The 26,563-nt window shown below is 36.3% G+C and overlaps 1 protein-coding gene across 1 annotated transcript in view; it reads left to right on the top strand.

The window, feature by feature from the left end:
- The first annotated feature begins 1,709 nt into the window (after positions 1–1,709).
- Positions 1,710–26,563, top strand: part of LOC140159249 (regulator of nonsense transcripts 1-like) — a 62,367-nt gene continuing 37,513 nt past the window's right edge. The window contains 2 exon segments of the mRNA XM_072182657.1: positions 1,710–2,072; positions 22,875–23,035. Coding sequence (XP_072038758.1) covers positions 1,881–2,072; positions 22,875–23,035 — 353 coding nt within the window. The 5' untranslated portion in view covers positions 1,710–1,880.

The raw sequence follows: 26,563 nt of genomic DNA, 5'->3' as shown, positions 1-26,563 counted from the left end.
CAAATTCTTGGCTAGACTTCTCAAGCAAATTGTGAGTGATGAGCCTCCCGGGGCAGGAGGATGCGAGTTCATAAGTGCAATGCCGGGGACCGTAAGGTCATGACGTCAGTCGATGCGAAGAGATGAGGTCAGACCAACAGCCATTTTGTTCATTATAATGAATGGTTCATATTCTAACTAATTCCAGCGGACGGTCTGTGGCTAGTAAGGAATCGTCTTTAACCATGCGCAGGTCAGGAAGATATTCAATATCCCGAATTTATAATATGCCTACCAGTTTGATCGTACAACTGATTTGCTAGAGAATATTTGTAACCATGTTTAATAAATTCGTATTTATCGTACAATAAAATGTGGCCAAATGTATATGTGTACATAGTGTGTGGATCTCAAGAATAATAATCTTCTACGGACTTGGCTACAAAGCATGTCGGGAAGGATATTGACCTATGTCAGTTATTATGTTAGAGATGAGGTCCGACCAATGCTTGTTTCATACTTTTGTCGCCGAGTAGCGTGACGCACACGCATTGCAGACAAACGGACAATCAAAGCTTGTCATTGGTTAATCATACGTCTTGCCGCTTGCAGTAGCGGCAAGCGGCATGGAAGTATGACGGGTATTGTGGCCCACGTCACCGTGTGCGATCAATCATGCGTGACAGGCAATTCGCGATATTGTTAAGTTCCCTGCCCGGGGTTCCCCCGGCCCGGCCTAGCAACTGATAAATAATCATGACACTTGTAAATCGTGCTCGAGTTTGATTGACAAATGTCAAATGACGTCAGATGCAAACTAGTCTTTTTTTATCTCTGTCTTTCATTATAAGCACATGACTATTGGCTACTCACCCCTGATTTACCAAAAGTAGAAATGTCATGCATGCATGTTCATTGAATCATTCATCATGATGATTCTGAATGATGACCATTAAAGGAGTATTTCGTGATCCTAGCATCCTCTTTTTATGACATTATTCAGTACATATCCACGAAAAAAGCATATTCCCAAAATTTCAGTTGATTCTGATTTGGCGTTTGCGAGTTATGCATGATTATGTGTATTACACTGCTCCATAGACAATACGTTGTAATTTCGTTCTGGTGCACCAGAACGAAATTCAAATTTCGCGATATCTTTGCTAAACGAATTAATCTGCAAGAAAAATTTTGTACATAAACATTATGTAGCCAGAGTACTCCAGTGATATAAAAATCTCAACTTTTTTTGAGAAAAGTGGGGGGATGAGGCTGTGGATCACGAAATGCCCCTTTAAACTTAAGCTTACCACTTTTACGGCGCTCTAATTGTATAAAATATCAAGTAAATATTACTATTATTCCAAGCAAGAATTTATACATATTTACACTTTACAGAACTCGTTTGTTTACATCAAAAGAGAGAAAATAGCATACCAAATTCACCACGAAAAATTCCCAACTTCGCAAAAGTTGTAGCGCCCTCTTCCGCTGATCAAAATCCAACCTGTGTAAACGTCAGTTCATGAGCGTGAATTTTTCAATGAAATATAGTTTTATTAAAGTTTTAGATTAATAAATAAGATTTAAAGTAATCGTAAGCAAATTTCATTGCATATCATAATTTTTAAGTCCATAATAACGTTTAAACTTCATGATTTTAATAAACCCCCTTTACAGTGACGTTTCAGAAACTGGGCAAATGAAACCAGAAATGACCCTTCTTTGACCTTTTGTTATTCGTGGGATCTGTGGCGTGTTCCGGGAAATTCCTCGTTCGATTTCCGTGGACGATTGCGCAGAGATTTTGCGGAAATACACGTTTAATCAACATCAAAGCGAACATCAAATGAAAAAATTAGAAAAAGTAACTTTAACAGAACTCTTTGGAACTTGAAGCAATGAGTGTAGATGCCTATGGTCCAAGCTCGCAGAGCTTGACTTTCCTCGATACAGAGGACGGAGAATTATTGGGTGCGGACACTCAGGGCACAGAGTTCGAATTCAATGTTGGGGATTTCACCCTTCCATCACAAACTCAGACTCAAAGTCAGGCTTCGCAGCTTGAAGTAGCATCTCAAAGTCAAAGTCAGGTAAGAGATTTTATTTTAATTTACTGCAACTTCAAGTATTGTCAAGATCAAGTGAAGTCGTGATCATGATTATGATGATATTAATTAATTTTGCTGATTGTAGTGATGCCACCCATAAATATATGAGAATTCCAATTGAATGAACGCAGCTTTTAAAGGAGTATTTCGTGATCCTAGCGGGGATCCTAGCATCCTCTTTTGATGACATTTTTCAGTAGATATCCATGAAAAAAGCTTATTTCCAAAATTTCAGTTGATTCCGATTTTGCGTTTGTGAGTTATGCATGATTTATGTGTATTACACTGCTCCATAGACAATGTGTTGTAATTTCGTTCTGGTGCACCAGAACGAAATTCAAATTTGGCGATATTTTTGCTAAACGAATTAATCTGCAAGAAATATTTGGTACATAAACATTATGTAGCCAGAGGTATCCAGTGGTGTAAAAATCTCAACTTTATTTGGGAAAAGTGGGGGGATTAGGCTGTGGATCACGAAATGCCCTTTAACAGCTGCACTCGATCCAACTGCGATCGTATATTGCGTATTTCAAACTACAACGCGAACGCACGACATTGGATACAATGCTATCCAATCACGATCACAAGTGCGTTGGCATGGTTGGATTCACTTCCGCGTTACTCACGCACAGTCGCACATGCTGGCGTACATCGCGCAGTGTACGCAAAAATTCGTCACGCTATTGAAAGCTGCGTTCATTCAATTGGAATTCCCACTATAGTGCTAGACATATGGCCGTGTGTCTTGACTTGGGACCCTGGAAAAGTGGGAGGTGTGACACTTTGACTGAAAATTTCGACTTTTCTCTTTTAAACTATGAAGACAGCATCATAATCCTTCAAGTTTACATTCATTTGAAAGCTAATTTATTCTGCTTGAACATGATACCAAAAGATAAGTAATACGACATTGCTAATTAATTTTACGGACCAATAAGTTAACGAAGTGCAAAGTGGGAGGATCACGGACACGGATCTTGGGACACGGTACAATGTAATCTCTATGGGAAAAATGAATTTTTATAGGGACTGACTATGATCCACTTGAAATTGTTAGTAATTTAATATTGTGTGGTTAATAGATGTATTTGAATGGACTTATTAATAGTTCTGCTGTAATATTTTATAAATTTTACTTTAATTATACAGATTAATGACACTCTTAACGAGCTGCTAATTAAGAGTAAAATGATGATGCGACAAAAGCTCTGACATTCAGAAATTGTGTTGGGAGTTTGAACCACTGTGATAGAGGTCAAATATCCACCCCTCATTAATGCTGTATTTTAGAAGCAAGTAATTAATAAAGAATTAAACAAATTGTTAGCCTGTAATGTTCTAAATTATTAGATTAATGACACTTAACGAGTTGTTAATTAACAAAGGCTAAAATAATTTTGCGATCAAAATCGAGTCTGGTCATTAGAAATTGTATGAACTACATTGTATTTTGAAAATCTACGTTTTCCTACAGGTCAAACATTATACTCCCTCTCATTTATGCTGTTATTGTTAAGCAATTAATAATATTAAAAATAAAATGCAACATTGTTTAAAATGTAACTGATAATTTAATTATCGCAATCTAGGTCAAGGAGCAGAGTTGACAAGAACTAAAAGTAATGGCCCATAACAGTTCCAAACACCCTAAGCTCCGTTCTGTAGCATTTGTTAACTGTGATGGAAAACTGAATGTCAGAGAGCTGTCATGTTATTGTATGGCATGTTTATAAACTGATTTTCATGCTTGTAAGGTTTGCAGAATCAGACACCAGCAAAGATCAAGTCTTCTACATGTACATCTAAAGCACCAACAAAAAAGTGTCATTGAAAGTGAAGAAATGGCAAACTTTATTGCCAACGATCAGTAATTGCCATTAAACCATCAAGTGATTCATATGATTACCACTTGTTTAAAAGTTGCATCAGAAGGCATTATTACAGTCAATGAAGTAGCTTTTGTTCATTCTGACTATAACCATACATTAAAATGTCAATTGCAGTCTTGCAGAGGCATCCATTCCACGGCTATGGAATTTCACTCATAATTATCAAGTGACTACAAGAGAAGGGTGTTTGAAAGTAGATGAAAGACCAGCCATTGTACCAAAGCAAAATATTGTACAATATTAAGTTGGTATTGACCTTTCACAGAGCAAGAAAAAAGCAAATTATTGTGTTCTTCAAAATGCAGACCATAAAGACATTTTGTGTTCATTATTGTGACTGCGCTTTGATTCAGCTAGGACAGCCAAGATGGGTAAAAACTGAGGATTAAAGCATGTTAGACAGGCTCATAGTTTTATAACTTGTATTTTTGATGTTTAGAGAGCATGTGTGTATAACCAGAAAGTACTCTGGACATGATTTTCCTACACATTATGCTGAAATAACAATGTGACGATTTTTACAGCAAATTTTATGACGGTAATTTTCATCCTCATGTATCACGATTACCTTTATAGGGATACCTGTAAAACTATACATATTTAGAATGCTCTTGCCTTGAATAATCCAATTCTGACATAGATTTTACTCTAGGATGTATCTCATCAGTGGACCACATTTTTCGAGTCATACACTTTTTTATGGAAAAATCACTGATATTTGTACTTGTAACTTCTTAACACTTACCCCTATCAAGAAAATAATGTCATTTTTGAATTCCTTGGAGCAAAAGCTTCAAATATATGTATACTTTTAATAGGGTGAGATGTTTAGTTTTTGCGAAGCAAACGTTTGAATCAAAAAAGGCGTAAATTTCTGGAATTTTGTCTGTGTCACGCAAAAGGTTCCCAACTTAAGACACGCGGCCATATCAAGTTACCCCTCATTTTGAAGCTGATGAATATGATGCGGACGTAACGAAGTAACGGGATTTAAATATTCAAAAATTTTCTGTCGAATGAAGTATTTTACTAATTTAAAAAAAATTAAAAAAGTCAAATTGTATTTTTTAGCTAACGTTAGTTTAATGTTTACATGAAATAACCCTATAAGGATGTTTAACGTATTAATCTTGATTATGCTAATTAATTGCTAATTAAAGGAGTATTTTGTGATCCTAGCATCCTCTTTTTATGACATTTTTCAGTACATATCCACGAAAAAAGCATATTCCCAAAATTTCAGTTGATTCCGATTTTGCGTTTGCGAGTTATGCATGATTATGTGTATTACACTGCTCCATAGACTATGGGCATAGACAATACGTTGTAATACGTTCAAATTTCGCGATATCTTTGCTAAACGAATTATTTCTGCAAGAAATATTTTGTACATAAACATGTAGCCAGAGTATTCCAGCGATATTTAAATCTCAACTTTTTTTGAGAAAAGTGGGGGGATGAGGCTGTGGATCACGAAATGCCCCTTTAAGCGAATTCACTATATATGCGATTTTTGTATCGGGAAATTCCTTTATTTGTTAATTATTTTATGATTTTAAAAATAATTATCTAGTCTTCTAGAAGAAGAAAATTGTACGGTCAATAATTTGCTTGCACATGGGTTTTTATCAGAGATGTCAACAAGTCATTTTTTGCAAGTCAAGTCCAAATCACAAGTCCTTTTGTCCAAGTCCCAAGTAAGTCAAATCATTTTGAAAAAGTTGCAAGTCAAGTCAAGTCACAAGTCATCAAATCACAAGTCAAGTCACAAGTAAGTCACAATTTGTCACAAGTCACTTGCAAGGGCATTTTTGAAAGCGGGGGGCACACTGACAGTCAAGGTCTTACATGTAGCTAGCCATGCGTCCACCCGTCTTTAAGACGGCCTAATCTAATTTTAGACGGGTGGATTTAATGGATTTTACAGATGTGATAGCTCTAAAACAGATGATTTTAAGGTTATATGAACTTGAGACTAATTCAGAGTGACATGTAAAGGCCAAATCAGGACATATTTGACCCTAGTGACCCTTCCATGGGTATAGACAAGTTGTTTTATATTTGAGGGTCAAATTTTAGTGTCTGCTTGGACGGGTGGTTTCTGATTTCTGGCTAAGACTCTGCTGACAGTAAAAAATGGCCGTGAAGCGGGCATCGCGACGCAGGGGGTGTCTGAGGGGCCCTCAAAAGTAAGAAACTTAAAATGAATAGGGGGCCTACCTAATTGAAGCGGTTTTACTTCCCACGCCGATCCCGCGCCTGTGTCGCTGATGATTGAGGGCACTATTTATTTATGTATTTATTTATTTCCAGTTCATGTTATGCCGGACACGAGGCCCGCCAGCAGATAATTCTTAAATGTAATTGTAGGCCCAATAATATAATTTATAAATTCTACAGTACATCCATAAATTTCAATTTACAGGAAAGTATCCTCAGACTTGGGTTGGTAACAAGTCATTTTTGTTAAGTCCAAGTCCAAGTCATTTTGTCGAAGTCACAAGTAAGTCAAGTCATTTTGCAAAAGTTGCAAGTCAAGTCACAAGCCCCAAAAATAGTGACTTGAGTCAGACTCGAGTCCAAGTCACACGACTCAAGTCTACATCTCTGGTTTTTATTAAATGAGAGTTGCCAAGAAGGGAAGGTTCCTAGCGCGAGATTTTTTTTCACTGGGGTTTTCCCAAATTGCTAAAATTGTGTGGAATTTGGGGCGAGTTTTATTGGAACACTGACAAAATACTGTACATTTATTTACGATTTTCAACTAGCGATCAACATCAAATGACTGAGGACGATGATAAGTACATGTATGATCAAGGCACGCACTAGCTCGCGCTCGCGCGACTCAAACGGCAAAGCCTGTTGACGTAAAAGAGCTGAATGCAAAACCGGTGAAAAACTCCAAAACTTTCACATTAGCACGAGCACTTGAGTTGATATACGGTCATATTGACGGTGATTTACGCCGCATATCAAGCATTTTCAATGCGTTTTTGTCACCAAGGCGGCGAAATTTTTTTTTTTTCGCTGCCTTTGGAAGCAAAATTTTTTTTTTTCGCCATCTTGGCGGCAAAGTTGTATTTTTTCAATTTTAATGTATACCTTTATGCAGAGCTGGGTAGGGGAAAATTTTTTTTTTTTTGCTCATCAATGAGGCAAAATTTTTTTTTTTACTCTTCAGTGAGGCAAAAATTTTTTTTTTACTCATCAGTGAGGCAAAACTTTTTTTTCAAAAACTCCCTAGCCCCCGATAATATCTAATGGTGCGCCCTTAGAACTGTCGAACATCTCATTATGATTATAATTTATGCACCGATAACAGGTGTAGCAGTGTCATACATGTAGCGTGCATGTACAGACCCAGGTTGGGTGTTTGTACCAACTACTGAAGGTATGAGATTATTTCAACTTTGGAAAGAAACAGCGAGGGAAAATTTAGGAAAATATTATTAGATTAGAAGTACTTTTCACGTAATTTCAAAAAGCTATGCTTATTGTGGTAACAGAATATTTAGAAAGCAACAGGAAAATAAACAAATTAGCTGACAAACAGTCGTAATGTTGCAATGCCACCCCTGTAGCGACAAATGCAGTAGTCTAGATGAGGTCAGGTGACGTAGGTCGGAGGTGAAAGTTAATCTTACATGCACGATGCAACACGCTCATGAGCATACCATGGAAAATATGCACTGCCGTGCCGGCATGTTTACATATTTTCATGCACAGCAAAACATGGAAACGAACGAAGATCGCTATTGGAATATTGAAGGTTTGAGAAATTATATGAAGTTTCTTGTGCTGTTGCTGGAAAGTGGCAAGTGAATTTAATTGAACAGAAAAGTTAGGCCTATATTACAGCATTTTACAGTCAAATATTTGCATCGCAAACGTGCGATACAGTGTAGCAATTTGTATCGCAACAGTGCTGGTTTGTGTAGCAAACTGTGATGCGATGTCACGATCACGGGTCCTGTAATCATGCATTATAAATACTAAATTGCCACCAATCTTTCACCCGATTTTTCAGTCCAATTTTAACCACAGATAGTCGCGACTATAGTCGTTGTCGCGACTATTTGCTGCCGACTAGTCGACTAGGAAAAAAGTGATAGTCGCCCAACTCTACCGCATTCCTCTTCTGCTTTGTAGTTGGCACCGCCTCCGTCAATATGGAGGGTCAGGGTCAGTTAGATGTGCTGCAGATGTGCTTTCAACCTTTCTTTAAATTGCGTTGTTGAAGTAGCTTCCCATGACATGGGGTGGGGGCAGGGCATTCCAGTCAACTATAAAAGTTTTTTGGGAAATGTGAGTTCTTAAAATTTCTGTTCTGGCATGTTTGTAACATGCCTGATTTATGCGAGTACATACTCCTCAATGGATCAGCCTTTTGTTTGCTGCGGTGACAAAGAGTTCCTCATTTCTGATTTTGTATAGTTTCACCAATCTTGAGGCTTTCCTTCTGAACTTGGAAGAGTTGGCCATTCAAGTTCACTGAGCATGGATGTAACGCTACTACAGTATGATGACTGTAATAATCACTTCCAGTACATACAAATCTGGCTGCGGTAGCCTGCAGAGCATTGCACTTTTTCAATTTTGGAGATATTTTTTGTTGAATTTTTTACCAAATCCATGGAATTCGCCTTCTTTACTGTTTTGTCTCTGTTTGTTCCATGAAAGAGTATGGGAGCCTTCAATGCCGAGGTATGAATTGGAATCAAGTGAGTCAGTTTCTGCCCACATAAGGTGTAATCAAATACTTTTGGTGTCCATCTGGTTCTGGTCATTCTGATGACAGTGCATTTACTGGGGTTGAACTGCATAAGCCATTTCTGTTGCCAAATTTCAAGATGATGTAAATCTTCCTGGAGAATCTTATGGTCAGCTTGTACAGTAAACAATCGTCGGCGAATAGCCTTATTTACGACTTGATGGCTTGAGGCAGATCATTAATAAAAAGTAGAAAAAGAAGCGGGTGGGGTACACCATGTCTTCAGCTTTAGATTTGGCACCGTCAACAACAACTTTCTGCTTGCGGCAAGTGAAGGAGATCTTTTAAAATCCAACTATGTATTGGTCCTTTGATCACTAGATGGTCTAATTTTGACAAGAGTTGATGGCTTGAGGCAGATCATTAATAAAAAGTAGAAAAAGAAGTGGGCCCATAACGGTGCCTTGGGGTACACCTGAAACCATGTCTTCAGCTACAGATTTGGCACCGTCAACACTCAACAGCAACTTTCTGCTTGCGGCAAGTGAAGGAGATCTTTTAAATCCAACTATGTATTGGTCCTTGATCACTAGATGGTCTAATAATATAACTTTGAGAGTCTAAGATGTATTTTTCTTTAAAAATTCCCTCATTTCACAACTTCTTTGCCAGTACTTTCCACTCATCTGATCAATTTTATGTGATGGAAGTGATGCTACTTTTATGAAGGCATGTTTCTTGCTTCTCCAATAATTTTTAAATTGTTTTTTGAGACAAAAACTTCCTAGCAGAATTTTACCGTTTTCACTTGTTTTCAAAAGTTGTTTCCACCTTGTTACCCCATAATTTCCCTCATTTATCGAAGCCCTGTCCTCCTTCCAATACATTAAAACCATTGACTTTAAAGTGTTTGGCAACTGTTTAACCTTGGTGCAAAAGTAAACATTGACTGAAGAGGTTCATCAGGTCTGTTGATTAAACAGCTAATAAACGTTCTTGGTCAAGACCAAAGGAAAAACCTATGTTTTTCTGCCGACAGTTTCGCCAGAAACCTGGCTTTCTCAAAGCGATTGATGTTGTTATTGAACTATCTGCTTGGAGCGGGAATCCCGGCCAGATGTTATTGTTTTACCGGAAGTACTCCTGTCTTTGATGTTGGTCTTGAGCAGAAGATCAAATATGTTGCTTAGAAAGAATGTCCCCTCGTCTCGGTTCATGGTGTTGTCTCCTCTCTTACGAATCCATACTGATTCCTTGATCCATCTTGCCCTGCGGTTTTCTTCCCTACCAAGGAATACATGTAGGATTGATGAGTTGTCCCAGTCCCAGGCTCCAAATCAATTTCGAAACATGTCAGTCAAGTGAGTCGACTAACCAATCGTGTTTGGACACTGTCCATAATATAGCGTGATATACGTAACATACTTAACATTTGATTAGCATGTACAATGTACTTTTATTACAAAAAACTAATGGATGAAAACATGTGCTCAACATAAATGAAAAATTGAATACCTGAGTGGAAGAAGGGCCCAACTCCATCAAAACTGTTTTTGAGATATTAAGAAAAAACTTAATATTTGGAAAAGTTTTATAGGCAGAATGTTTTCATCTTCAGGGGACATTTAATACATGAACATACAATATTACACACATTCAAAATTATATATAATGTTTCCATGGCAACGCGTACAGGTCTTAAAACGAGCTGGAGTTGGGCCCTTCTTCCACTAATATACTGCAAGTGCCAGTTCCGTAAGCAGATGTGTTATAAATAGTACATAAATTCGATAATTATCCATTAATTGCACAAGTAGAAGCATGTAATATGTTAGCATTGTAGTGAAAATCAGATATCATGGATGAACAAAATTCCTCTTTAACCAAATATTTGTGGAAGAAGGGCCCAACTCCATGGAGTTAGGCCTTTCTTCCATGAAAACCATGATTAAGCAATAAGCATACTTGGAAGACTATTTGGAGGGTGGGTTTTGGCTCATCTTTCACACACAAGGAAGCACAATCTGCTGGCAATAAAATGCTGGGTCTAACTCATTTTCGTAAAAATTGGAGTTGGGCCCTTCTTCCACTCAGGTATTCAATTGTAATTTACCACCAGGGGCGATTTCATTTGAATGAATAAAATAATAAATTGGGGAAACATTACAATCAAAATAAAATGATAAAACGAAAGAAAATAAATCAAAATAAATAATGACAAAAAGAAGCGCAAGGTTTCTAATAAAATTATAAACGGATAAATTATATTTTTCCTTGTTTTTAGTGAGTCAATATCATTATTTACAATACTGAAAATGTGTGTGCGACTGTGCGTGATATGGAAGTTGTCTTGCAGGAAGTGTTCAGTTCAGAGATGCAGAGTGCTGTTATGTTTTGAGCGAAAGCTTATAGTGATTCACATTTCGCGCTTCCATAAGAACGTTAGAATTTCCATTGACTGTCTATACCCAGAAGTTGTTGCAAATGTTTAAAGGTCAATAATGCTATCTCGTTTGTCTATGATGCTAAAATATTAATTTATGCACAGTGCAGGTCACAAAAAAAATTTATTTCATGCCAAATACTGAATTATTTTTCAATCATCTTTATTCAAACAATTTAAACATAAAAACATACAAATTCAAAGGAATAAAGAAATCAACAAACATCCACTTGAGACAACTGGGGCCTTAACTGGCCACCAGGCATGGCGTAAATGAAAAACATATTACATTACAAATATTTAAAAAGCCAGAGAGATTGCCAGGCTAGTTGCTTCAGATTAAAAATTAAAAATAAAATCTGGTATATTCCATTTTAAATCGTCATTGCAAATTGCAACATTAAGAGGGCACGGCATTTGGCAAGTGACTGCCGTAGGATGTAAAGGGCAGTCGGAATGGGCACCGATGGGTGATGGCATGTGCCGTCGGTTAATTCGAGAGCTGGGCTTATCCCTGTGACTAGCTAAAAAATCTGGCAACTTACTACAATTTCACATGGTGGGTTCAATTTTCATGCAGCGGAAACAGGGTTCGAATTCGTTTAAAAAATTTGTGTAGCAGTTTTTGGCAAATTCATCATAATCAGGATACTTCCATACTAAAGCATTATAAAAAGGTGCAAAATTGGGTAACAGTAACTTCAAAATGTGGAGCAAACTGCTATGTGATACAGCCGAATTTGAACCCTGAGCGGAAAGTACAATTTGTAAATACAATGTAGCAAGATCGCAATACCCCAAGAAAGATTGCAACTTCTGCAAGCTGAAACCAGTTTGGGGCAAGCGCCCTGCTCCCACCACCCACCGTTCTTTATAAGTAAAATCAGCTAAATAAGTACAAAAAGCAACAAATGAAGCTATCCAATAGGAATGATGTCCAATTCATTCAACAGGAATGATGTCAGTTGTGTGTACATGTATGTCAAACTACTTCAAATTTGCTTCCTGGGGCCATGTGTGCATCAGCAATTATCGAAGTTCCCTTTTTAATGAATCATCACTGTATTGGCAACCAATGTGTATAACATTAACAACATGAACATTAATGTAAAATTTTCGAGTTGGTTACATGTATGAATGACTGTAAAATCTTACGACGAAAACCACCAGCATGCATGCATCCTATGTGATCATACAATGATACATGTACACACACATTTGTTGGCGGGGCCAGCAAAACACCTGTCTGTGTTGGAGTGCTTGGTGGCGTTGGTGGCGCTGTTTTAGGTGGTTTTTCCTAAACCACCTAAAACAGCGCCACCAACGTCACGCTCCGACAGGAAGCCGACGAGGAGGACTGGGAGAATTGGTCAGTCGATTTGAGAAAGTGCTACGATGTAGCACGAAACGTCATTGTTAGGTATGTTTAACATCATTTTACCAAATAATCAATTGGATTTGTTTACATGAAATTTTATATATGATACATACATGTACATGTAAACAAATTTGTCATCAAATTGTGAACCTACAAGTACAAACAATAAAGGATGCAGAAACACAGGGTTTTCTTAGCTCTAAATTGTTGAGATGGTGCACATCATTTCTGGGATAGTTTGAATAGGGGGGGGGGGAGACCCAGATTTTATTGATACCATACCTGAACCACCCAAGCTATGTTACATTCATATTAAGTTCTTGAAGATAGAGAAAATAGCAGATTTTCAGACTTTTCCAGCATTTTCAGAATTCAAAGGCCAATGAAATTTACGAAATATTAATAAATAAATAAAAAGAAGCATGTCAAAAGTATGAAATGGTCAAATGATGGGAAACTCCCGATAGAGGGAGCTTTTCAAAATGGTCACCAAAATGCTAGTAAAATGGTCAAAAATTGCCACAAATTGTGTGATTTAGATATATCATAATGCTAAAAATATATACCCTACATGACATGGTTTACATATTTTGACACATTTTATTTTCTTCCTGTGTATGTATTATGTTTTATGTATAAAAGTTCCGCATAATCCTGCGCAATTCGCTGTTTTTTCCGTGCAATTTGCTATTTTTTTCCGCACAAATCGCTTTTCCCTAGTTATAGTGTAAAACCAGCATGTTTTATTTTAAAATGACCTTCATCATTTGCTTTAAAGATGAAGCCCCACTTTTGGTCTAAGTTCCTTAGGGAATTATTCAAGGTTAAAATGTATCCATGTAAATTCTGTTCTGTCTATCATCAAAGTAACAGGTGTAAGTCAGTTCTTCACAGAAGAACTGGCCAAGCGGGGCTTCCTCTTTAAATGTTTTTTTTGTGTGTACAAAACTATTGTGTAACACTACAAATGTATGGCGCAATCAAATTTTAAGTCATGATTGAATGCATAAATGTTCACTACAACAGTACATAATGAGAAGACCTTGAATTTTACTATGCAGGGAACAAAATCCCAGGATGAATGGTAATGTACATGTATTGTATGCGGTAGCTGTAAAAGACAGAAAACAGAAATGACAGAAATGACAGAAAAGACAGAAAAGTTTGGAGTTATGAATTAGAGAGTTGTCAGGAAGCTGTGGGAGTTAAAATGTTGGGAGTTAATGTTTAAAGGTGCATGTTCCATTAATTGATAGTTTGCTGGATTGCCATCCTTGCCATCAAACTTGGTGGATGCGACTACCATCGGGTGCCGAAAATTGTCAAGGTCATGTCAAGGTCATCCCAGTATAGATTGCCATCAAACTTGGTGGATGCGACTACCATCAGGTGCCGATAATGGTAAAGGTCATCCGAGTATAGATTGTTGGATTGCCATTAAACTTGGTGAATGTGACAAAATTCAGTTTCTGTAATTAAACACATTTTGAGCTACAGGCACCTTAAGGAGGCACACAGGATCACTAAAGTGTTACATGGCCAAAATTGAGTTTTCATCACTAATGTCATCTTCAAACTGTATTTTATCTTGTCATTAATAGATTTTAAAGAAATCTTAAAATTTGAACCATAAGAAAAGCTATTTTAAAGACCCTTTTTCATTAAAAATTAGTCAAAATGCAAAAGCAAATAAATCATTGTTTTCCCGCAATAGATCGCGTTCTCGTTACGCGTACTGCGGCGTACAGCTAGCAAAGACACGCACACATGGTAAACTGGATGGGCGAGGTGATTGCTGATTAAGGCGCTGGAGTCGCCAATCGCGATCACTACCGTATTTTATCGTATTGATCTCTTCCAAGGTAGGTAAAGCTTGCACCATTGCATTGCGAAACTGCGGACCGACAGACCACCACCGTCCCGTCCCAGAATCAGTAGGCCTACTCGATAAATTTCGCCAAAAAAGTGCTGGTAGTGGTATAAATTAGTCTTTTTTATATGAACATATTGTGATTTTTTTGTTTGTTTTTGTTTTGTTTTTCAAGTTTCATTCTGAACTCGAAAAGATGAAATTTATCTGTAAGAAGTAGGCCTAGTTACCCGTAAGAAGCCCTGTAATGATGACGCAATCTAGTAGATACGATGGAAAACGTAGGCCCTAAATATTTTGCTAGTAGGCTAGACTTAGCCCGTATAGTACATCATTGGGCTTATTATTTTATGTTTAAAAATTTGTTTTATTTCATTCATTCATTCATTCATTCATTCATTCATTCATTCATTCATTCATTCATTCATTCATTCATTTCATTGTTATTATTTGATTTACCAAGTTGGTGTAGTTGGACAAGAATATAGGCCTAATATATTTTTTGCAGTCCCAGCCTTGGTTCAGGGGCCTCTGCGGTCGTTCAGTCTCGTCTTAATTTTGAAGACCATAATAAATAGGCAAGCAGTTACTACTGGTAGGCCTATATTAGATACCTAAGGCCCTGAATAATGTTTCAAAGTGTTATTAAAACACGGATTTTAAATTCGTTTTCAAACATTCTCTACTCCTGGTTAACGCAATGTCAAAAACGTTGACATTTCAATACATCATATCGACCATCTAGGCATAGGCCTACAACTCTATGTCAAAAATGTGGATATTTGAAATCGGCATAGCGAGCACGCGTTTATGAAAGCATTTTCGTGAATGTTTTAATGCTAAATAATAATTTCAAACGAGAAATATAACCAAAAACGCAAATTCGTGCTTTTTTCATGACCCATTTTAACTACATTTCCATTTAGGCCCATTAGGTCTACTATATGCCATGATTGCGATAAAAGCTTTTGGTTTTACAACACTTTTTTTTTTTTTTTTTGCCTAATGCCTTTTTATTTGCAATGTTTGTCTGGCTTTCAACTTTCACGTTTATAATGTTTTCTGCATACTTTAAAAGGTAAACTGCTTTTTAGCATTTTTCGTGAATGTTTTCATGCAATGTTTTAAAACGCTCTTTATAGCATGATGCCTATATACGGTAGTAGGCCTACTGCATAATCATACAGGGTCGTAAAACCACAATCTAATTTAAAGCCATAAGTGTTCCGTTTTCTACTTTTGAAATTCGGTTTTGTTAGGCTATATGTCAATTTCCGTGTTTTTCAGTTTTCTTGTGACCTCTCCTTGTTTTGCCCGTTTAACATAATTATATATAGGCCTACTTTTTGTCCGTTTTAGAAGAAGTTTATTCAAGACATATTACAACTTTTACCCCACTTTTTACACGTTTGTTTGATTGAAAACAACAACAGACACACTTTTTTGATTTGGTTGTTGTTGTATTATTATTCACTTTTTATGAGGTACAAAATATTTTACAACTTTATTGTGGCTTTAGGCCTATAATAGGCCTATGACTTTTGTACGTGTTTAATATTCCGTAAAAAGTTAAGAATAAAATATGATAACAACAAACTATTACAATAACAAAAACGGAATATTGAGTAATGCGACACATCAGAATCTTTTAAAATTTTACTTGGGATTCCTGTGGGTCTAGCTATAACAGGCGTTAAAATGCCTAACTTTGGCGCAGACGGGCCGCTGTGGTGCCTCTCAAGCACCAACTAAAAAGAAAAAGCAACAAGTAGTAACAACATCATGTTTGCGGTTAAGGTTCAAAAAAGAACAATGAACATAAAAATGCAATATTTGTCAACACACACACAAAAAAAAGAAGAAAATCACCAAAAACGATAAATTAAAAACATTTTTAAAGCAAAATTATGAAAATTAGGACAAAACAGAAATCACAATTATCATGATTATGTCTCAGTTTATTCTTCATTTCATACAACTTCCTGATTATCTGCTAAAATAATTGCTTGTCAGTTATTCTATGCTACTTTTAATGTTCTGATGTCCGCAAATTTTAATACAGAGCATGATCTTTTTTTTTTATACTCAACAGGACAAAATTGTGCTTAAATAATCATGGTTTAGTTCGCGGCAACATGACCATGCACTGTGCAACTTATTCAGCGTAACCTGTCTGTCTGTCCGCGCGCCCAGTCGCTCCTCAAACGCCGACGCGACGCCGCGGCCTTGCCGGACTCTCTGCTGCACCATGGAAACAAGACTGAAGTAAATAAAATGGCTACACCATGTGGATAAACATCTGCCGAATGTGCACGGATAATTTTGTCATATTGTATATTTTAGCTTATAAATCACCAAAAAAGTGCCAATCTGCTGCAGTTGGACGCCCCTTCCCATTTTCTAACTTGACTAAACGTCACAAGTCACCGGATTTTATATTTATGGAATAATCTTCAAAAATGGACCTAAAATCCGCTGTATTTTTCTAAATCACGATTTTCGGCAAGTTCATTTTTGACCACTTTTAACCATTTTTGGTCCGTCATAGCGTCTAAATGAAGCATCACTGAGGTAAGTTTTTAAGTCAAACGTTTAGATATGGCCAAAATCTAGATAGTGTTTTTTCATTTTTTTAAATTAGGGCCTAGAACTTTTTTATCACCCATGATTCAAAAATTTGAACACGGGTCACATGTTTTGACTGATTTTTTGTCTATATTTTAAAAACTAAGCAAAATTTCGAAAAAATAAAAAAACACTTTCTAGATTTATTTGTCTAAATTAATAAAATTCATGTTTTACAGTTTTTAGTTTTCAAATTAATTTTTTATGCCGGACCAAATATTTTTGGTCAAAAAAGCCGTTTTTTTGGATTTTTTCGAAAATGATACTTTTTGGCCCAAAACTGACATTTTCATTGGATTTGTGAGCTCATTTCCTTTCAAAAAATGTATACTTTTATATACTTTCCATAAATAGTTTTCGAGTTATGAGGTGGAAAAAAATGGATAATTAGTGATCCTGTGTGCCACCTTAACAGTGCCACCCTTATTTTCAACTTCATGAATGCCTCCTTACCTGCCATGTCCGTGCACGGATTACTTTCATCATTTCATGCACTCAGATAAACAGTGGCATGGCCAATGGGGGCGTCAGGGGAAAAGGGGCAGCTTTTCAGCCGGCCTAGACTTTTTTATTAAATTGTTTTCATCTAATTGTGGGTTAACTTGTGAACTTTGCTTATTTTTGGAATGGATATAGAGTCTTCAATTGTGTCTCCTGCTTTATCACAATTTGTTGTGCCATATAAATAGTAAAAGCTAATAAAATCTAATTGTGATGATTGGTGGGGATCAGCATCCACCCCTCTCCATGTACTCCACCACCACAAAGTTCTCGCCAACATCACATGCACATCAAATAAAGTACCGTAAAATGGGGTGACTTTGGACACTGGGGTGACTTTGGACACACATGGGAAAAACTATTATTTCATGTAGGCTGTTTTACCTTTTAATATTTCTAAGAATATTTTTGTATGTTCTTATGTGGTAATGTATGGACATTACAAATGACTAAAGTTTTCCAGTATAATGTGTTATCTTATTTGTTTTTCAGAACTTTTTAGCAGGGTCCATAAAATACAGGATTTTTGTGGTGGTCAAACTTTCGGTACTCCACCGGAACATAAGAGTGGAAACTCAAGCCTGTTGGTTGGATAGTAAACACAGATGAATCAAGAACCTACCTGGATAGTCATGATATCTAGCCACTCTTAAGAATTTAAAAGCAGGCTGTGTCCAATGTCACCCCAGGGTTTGGCTTCCTTTCCGGGGTGACTTTGGACATAACAAATGAATACAAAAAAATTTGACACTTTGTTAAAAATACACCACAGTGACCATGCACTACCACAACAGTGTCCTCTGTGCTCCTACCCACCTCACAACTACTTCCACCCTCTCCATTGCTCTACTCTTCAGGTCGGGGTGACTTTGGACATGCACTTGATTACATGGTGTCTAAAGTCACCCCAAACCCAGGGGTGACTTTGGACAAACTTTGCCCCCCCCAAAATTATCGTAAAATAAAATAAACTCGAGTTGACCTTATGGGCATGAACTGTCCTCTATTGGTACTTGCCAAACCCAACATGAAACTCAGAATTCTACTGATCATTATAAAAATATTTACGACAATACATCAAAATTGTCCAAAGCCACCCCATGTTACGGTAGCTTTAATATACTCACTGCGCCACTAAGAAACTCTAAAAATATGCAGGTATGCAAACTGGTCAAGGCTGTCTGGCTAGAGCATAGACCATTTCAAACATGCTTTGAGGCACAGTCCAGACTTTTGTGACAGTGTTACATTTAAGGGACGCACCATTAGATACTCAGGGGGGGTAGGAAGTTGGGGTCGGGGGAAGAAATTTTTTTTCGCCGCCAAAGGCGGCGAATTTTTTTTTTTTGCCGCCTAAGACGGCAATTTTTTTTTTAAATTTCATGCATTTATACACAGTTAGGTGGGGAAGGTTTTTTTTTTTTTTTTAGTGTTGGTGGGGAAAGTTTTTTTTTTTTGCTCATGTAGTGGGGAAGTTTTTTTTGTTGAAAACTTCCTACTCCCCTGAGTATCAAATGAAAGTGCGTCCCTAAGGACCACATAGAGTGTATGGTCAAACTGATTCATTTCGACTCATTTGCATTCATTACTATCAATAACTACTCTCTAATTCATAACTCCAAACTTTTCTGTCTTTTCTGTCATTTCTGTTTTCTGTCTTTTACAGCTACCGTATTGTATGCCTCAACGTACTTCAATTTAAAACATTGTCAAACCAGTGCAGACTATACATTGTAGGTTAGATGTGAAAATTGATAGGTATTTAGGAAAATTATACATTGATTTTCACAGGCAAGTTTGTGGTTTATAATATGTTCACTGTATGTAAATAATATGTTCGAGGAAAAAAATTTTTTGCCAAAATACGGCAAAATTGCTCCCAATTATGAAATGCACACAGCCTACAGGAAACAAACTTTTTAAAGCTTTAATTACAGAAGATGTCAAGGGTCAAAACTCTACATTGGGAAATATATGTACAATGTAGCAGGAATAAAGGTCAACATTTTGCTCTCATTTTGCAATTTCCATGTTTTTTAGTGTACAGTGTACAACAATATACGCATGTACATGTATGATGTAGAAAGTACATTTACAGGAGGTATAAGGCGTTTGCTGATGATGTGCATGGATAACCATTAGGCGGATTCAAAAATAAAACATGTTTCTCATCCCTCCCACTTCCTTTTTGAGTCCGCTTCAAATTTATTATTATTTTATTAAATTCAGTTGAAGAAAGATGTCTAGGAAGATGATATACTTCCTACATGTACAGCCTTGCTATATAAGAAGCACTTATTTTGTGATCATTAGAGGGGGCTTACATGTACCAGAACAATAAAATAAAAAAGGCCGCCTCCTTTTTTCAGGCATTATTCAATACACAAAAAACAGGGCCCAATATGGGTATTTTACACCTTTTTTTTCGGTTAAAAAATAAAAAAGACCTCCCCTTTTTTTGAAAACCCGGACGAGAAACTTGTTTTTATTTTTACTTGGCCTTTAATTATTTGGCCAAATAAAAAAATAAACATGTTTCACGTCCCCTCCAGCTTCCTTTTTGGAGGTTTCTTCAATTATATTTTTATTTTTTGAAATTCAGTTATAACTTTTTAAACTCTCAGAACAACAAAATAAAAAAGGTCTCCTCCTTTATTCCATTATATGCTAAAACAGCTCTAAGTATAGACTGGCCCCCAGTCTCGGTTCGGTTCCATCTCTGGATAATGTAACAATAAATAATTACATAATGCCCTATGAAAAAAATGCCAAAGTCCTGTAACCCCCCCTTATTTTCTTCAATGCCAAAAACCTATTCCTCTTCATCCACAAATCGACGCCACTAATTAGTCAACCATGCAGCAATATAAAAATATACTCGTATTATAAGTGAACGCGAAAGTCCATTGAACGCTGATTCCGAGACTGGTCCAATCTGTTAGAGATCTCCCTTCCAAATATTCGTTCAACGAAGCACGTTGTTTCCGATGTCAATTCGAAAGCCCGCCCCAGTTTCAATTCAAATATGGTAGCACAAAGCTATGCCGCGGGATGTGACGCAAGATCGGATGGGACACTTGTCAACAACTGAGAGGTATTGAGCTCAAGTGGCACGCGCCTGATAGACCCATGGTACGCGCAATAATAAAAGGCAACCACTGACTCAGACTTAGGCCTATTGTCCATATTGCGATATTATCGCGTGCGGTTTGCAAATGTTTGCACATTATTTAGCTAGGAAGCCTTTTCAAATATCCCCAGCTGCTGCCAAGCTGCGTTGATTGGTCGGATACAATATCGTTGTTTAGTCGCTTACAAACGTTAATGTAGTGAAAACATGGACGTGGTATATAGAAAGATTATGCGTGACTCCAAATCCGTAAAAGTGAACTCCCAGCATTTTGTGGGAGCTGGAAGGCAAATTGCTTACAGACTGGGAGGGTCCATGTATTGGGTTGATTTTTAATGCTATGTAATCTACATTACCAGTCGTTCTCCATGGACCCGAGGGAGGGTCTACTCTAAGTAGGGGTATTTATACCCGATTTTGCGATTAAAAGATAGAAAATAAAAAGGCTCCTCTTCCTGTTTTTCGAAAACCCAGACGTGAAACATATTTTTTAATGTTACTCGGCCGTATAGCGTTATACATACATGTACCTTCAAGTATGAGTTAGCAAACAGGATAAATATAGTGTCATAATTACATGATACCTTTTGCTGTGATGAAAAAGCACAATTTGTTGCCTAGCAACTGGCACTGTAAAAGCTCAAAATGATCGCCATTAAAGTATATTGATGCCTCGTTATATTTGCTTTGTATGTGAGTAAATATTAAGTCCATCAAATCAAAATGTCATGGCATGTGGGAAGTGGGAAAATGGATATTGGCTACATTTTGTAACCATTTTTTTAAATCCAGCTTCATCAGTACTTTTAAAACTGACCCATGCTGGTAATTCAAATCCAGACCCAAGGAAGTTAGAACAGCTCGTTCTAATCTTGTTCAAAGTTATAAAATGGGGATAACGCAAATGGCAGTAGATTCCTGGTGTCTCTTTTCCCCATCCAAATGAACTGTTTACAGTAGGTACATGTACCAGGTACTAGTAGTATTAAAGTTGGTTTTTTTAAACTTCCGTGGTCGTGCCTGTGCATCTCGCGTACACGAGAGTAAACGCAAAAGCAATAAACTATCACGCTGATTGGCTGATCAATGCACTTGACAACAAGCCGGCTGACCCATTGGTCTTCGGCGCAGCGCGTTGTAGGCGACCTTGTCACTTCTACGCGATCGCAATTCACCAGCGCGTACCCGGACCACGGAAGTTTAAAGAAACCAACTTTATTTGAAGTTTCAAACTTATTGACGGTGTCCATTGTCCTGTAAATTACACTTGTTTCATTACAAGGCTCTTGATCAAAATTTTTCTTTTTCTGTATAGATACACAAATTTCACCATTTTACAAAGATAATTGTCACTTTACATGTACATCCCCCAAGCCCAAATTAGTTTTATTTTAACACTTCCTGCTCACAATCAATATGCAAGAATGAATTAAATTTCCTATAGACAGCGTTCGAAATTTTGGTTGCCCGGTTGCCCGGGACAACTAAAAAAGTCGCTGGACAACCAAAAATACTGATTCGGTTGTCCGCCGGACAACCATAAATCTAGCCAAAAGTCACATTTGTAGGCCTACGGACAACCAAAAACTTAGACGGACAACCAGAAATTGTAATCTGGTTGTCCGTGGGACAACCATTTATTTTTCCTAAATTCGAACACTGCCTATAGAATAATATTTGAAATGTCTATGAAGTATTTGTAAATGTAGTTTATCCAAGATGGCTTCCATTGGCTTGTGCCATCAATGCACCATGGGCAAGAGTGGGATTTTTTTTTTTTTTCGTTTAAGTGATTTAGGTTGTCATCAATCTGTAGGTCAATTACCTTTTTATAATGTTTGTCAAGGTATGAAATTACAATCAAGTAGGAATAAGTTGCATCAGTTGAACAGTAGTGGAATGCAATTTTACAACACACGTTTTATAAAATCGAGGTCTGCAACATAATATGAAACGAAATCCTGTATGTCGTATCTATTCATTGTGCAAGTAGTATTATTTAGTCCTGATAACTATTAAGGTATACACTATGGACCACAATGGCCTCATCCCAATGCCATAGTTCAATAACCTTTTGTACCCAAATTTTCAAAGATCATTTAATGAATGTACAAATGCATTGGGGTTAAAGAAATGTGCCCTGATAGATGAGCATGTTGTGGATCCCAGTGACATGTATGTCATTGAACTTGTGAGACAATAATATCCTACTTATCTCTTGCTAATTATAACAGGCTGAGCCTGGTGACAAACCAGTGGAGAATGGTTTTGCAGAAGAGGCCGAGGCAGCAGAGGAAGGAGTGGAAGCAGCTACAGAAGGTGTGAAGGAACTGACATTTGAAGAGGATGAAGAGGAGTCATTTCTTCTCAAAGATCTCCCTCAGCATGCATGCAAGTAAGTCAAGGTCACTCACACGGTGCTAAATATCATGCATCCATGTATGCCTATATACAAGCTACTGGTAGTATCTGTGCATGTGACATGATCTGGTCCACGGGGACCAAAGGCGACAAATTTGAAATTGAGATAACTTTGGCAAAAACAATTGGTGGTTTGGGCATTAAAATTCCCAAAAATTAATGTTTGCGACGATACCGTTCTTTCAGGGATGTACATTGAATAGTTCGCAGTAGATTTCAAAAATATTTTCATTGTTGAACAAAATTAAAAGAACAATCAAAAGATCCATGAAGACATATTTATAAAAAAAAATTAAGTTTTGTTTAGGCCAAAAAAAAAAAAAAAAAAAGTTTGTCTCAAAGCTCAAAAAATTTAAAAAAAAATGCGAAATGCGATTTTTTTTTTTTTTTTTTTTTTATTCCCGACTTTTTTCATGGTATTTTGAGAAAAAGTCTGATTTTCGCCGATTTTTTCTGGAAAAAACTATAAAAAAAAATTTTGAAATAAAAAAAATTTCCGCATTTGTTTTTTGTCAAATCGTAGGATTTTACAAACGCGCGTGCAAGCTTTGAGACTAACCTTTTTTTTTTTTGCCTTACAGGAATGTGTGTGTGTGGGGGGGGGTTAAATTTTAAATGTTGTGATCATTTAAAATTTCATACTCTTTAAACATTCAATGTAATTTTTGCTTCCCATTTGGTTTGGGTGTAGATGGGGTCAAACTTCTAATGGAAAAAAAACAAGTTATATTTATAGTGTTTCATTGATCTTATGGGGTTTCTCTGAAGAGCCACTCTCATTTGATGGAGAAAACACTCAAAGTTGACCTGGGAAAGTTGAAACTTACAAGTCATTTTATGGCATTGTATACCTTGTAAGGTTATACACAATGTATGGCTAGAGCAAACTGACTTTTTACTGATAGGTGGTTGCCATGGCAACTAAAGGATGAGGAGGCAGCTGAGAAAAATAGAAGGAAGTCATGCACAAGTAACTCCCCAGTGAACCACGATGTGGCTACAAAATAGTTACCTAAGCAATTCCAAGGAGGAATTATCAGAGACAGAGAGAATGAGGAGGTATTTGAGATGGATGATGATAACAAGAAGTGAAAAATAAAATGGCAAATTTTTGTGTAAGTTGCACATGGTCATGTTTTTTGAGGTGGGACCCAATTGTGTCACATCTTGCAATTTGTCAAAAATGAACTCCTTTTTTGTATTTCTGATTATATTTCAAAAACTTTTCACCCAAACTAGTAAAAGTATAAATTTTTAGAAAGCATATATTGTCATGATTGCAAATCTGTAAAGTTTGAGTGGATATACAGGGTGTACCAAAAAAAATATACAGGGTGATTCCATTGAAAAATACCGAAAAAATTTAATTTCTTTACCACTTCAATATTTCTACATAGTATATTAAATTGGAAAATGAACTTGATATTTGCAATGTACACAGTTAGTCCTTTCATTAAATATATAGTTTGCACTATATTTGTTTTAAAGCCCATTGTGTTATACAGGGTGTGAAAAAAGTTGTATTTTAAATTTGTTAATTTATGTAAAATTTCACACTGATTAAATTTGGAAAATATATTCAATATAGTTTAAAGAATTGCTATAATATCAAATTTAAATATCCAATTCCTATATAGGGTGTTCCAAAAATCAATATACAGTGAATAATTAGTAACAAAGGTACATGTACATGTAGGCATATACATGCACAAATAGCCTACATCAATCAACTTTTAACAATAACCAGAGATCAATATGTCATCAGATTAAATCCTTTGACTGTAATAATCTCCTTTGAGAAGATTTATTTTATATTTCAAATATAAAACAATATTGAAATTTATTTCATATGCATGCAAAATTTAAAGCCCATTCTATTGCATGACCCACATTCCACTGCATTAATTAAAAGCTTATTAAATTCGTAATTACTAAGTTTATTAAGATTAACTAGGCAATTATAGTTATAGAAAGTTAAAAAATAAGATTAACATTATGCAAATGCATTTTCACTTCTACTAGGCAACAAAGTGCATAAATTTTATTAATGAACACCAACTTCCCATTGGAATTACACAGAGCTCAAATCCGCTTCCGGCTCCTCCACTTCCGGCACCACCCCTGACTAATTAACTTAATTAAGCTGTTGTAATTAATTAATACATTTGTTTAATTATATTTGTTATTAATTCATTAGATTAATAATTTATCTTCAAAATAAGACCAAAACCATTTGTTCATGATGAATTTTAGCAAAAATATAGGAATAAGAAGACAAAATGATTTAGCAAAATGTGACAGCACCACCTTTTTTAGGGTCCCAGTTTAAAAAACATGACCACATCAGACATGCCAACTAGTACGGTTTCACCGTATTTTGTACGGTAAAACGTGAAAAATACGGTAGTACGGTCAACCCCAAAAAAATACGGAATTCCAGAATTTTGACCAAAATAATAAAATGTTGTGTCTTATAAAGATAAACAGCTGCAAGATTATACTACCGACTGAATTACTGGTATTATTTGACCACTTTCTTGGTCTGTTAAAGTGGTTGCCTACATCGTTATTCTCTCGACTTTCCATGATGCATGCACATTAAAAATTATTATTTTTAAATAGACCTACAAGATGCTTTCCGAATAATTTTCTTCTGACTTGCAGATTTTTCATGCACATTATTATTTTTTTTAACCACCTAATGCTATGTCTTCTGAAGGTATTTAGTTAACTATTTAGCTCCTTTGGTGCAAACGAATAAGCATATAAGAAGGTTTCCGACCTCCTTTTACTTCCGACTTTCGCACCATGCATGCACATTAAAGAAATATTTAATAGGCCTACAAGATGCTTTCCAGAATAATTTTCTTCTGACTTGCAGATTTTTCATGCACATTAATATTTTTTATTAACCACCTAATGCTATGTCTTCTGAAGGTATTAATTTAACTATTTAGCTCTTTTGGTGCAAAAGAATAAGCATATAAGGTTTCCGACCTCCTTTTACTTCCGACTTTCGCACCATGCATGCACATTAAAGAAATATTTAATAGGCCTACAAGATGCTTTCCGAAATAATTTTCTTCTGGCTTGCAGATTGTTCATGCACATTAATATTTTTAGTAACCACCTTAAATGCTATGTCTTCTGAAGGTATTTAGTTAACTATTTAGCTCTATTGGTGCAAAAGAAAAGCATACAAGAAGGTTTCCGACCTCCTTTTTTTTACTTCCAACTTTCGCACCATGCATGCACATTAAAGAAATATTTATAGGCCTACAAGAATTTTTGAAATAATTTTCTCCTGACTTGCGTATTTTTCATGCACATTAATATTTTTTATTAAGCATCTTCATCTAACTGCTATACATGCTATGTCTTCTGGAGATATTTAGTTAACTATTTAGGTCAGAATAAGCCTGCAAGATGCTTTCCAAGTTTGTTTTCTCAATGGTGCACTCAGTGGCACATTAATATTTGTAATATTTTAATATTTTTCTTT

Source organism: Amphiura filiformis, chromosome 8, assembly GCF_039555335.1.
Source record: "Amphiura filiformis chromosome 8, Afil_fr2py, whole genome shotgun sequence".
Lineage (NCBI taxonomy): Eukaryota > Metazoa > Echinodermata > Ophiuroidea > Amphilepidida > Amphiuridae > Amphiura > Amphiura filiformis.
Note: the sequence above shows the minus strand (reverse complement) of the source record. Positions and strands in the feature narration are given on the sequence as shown.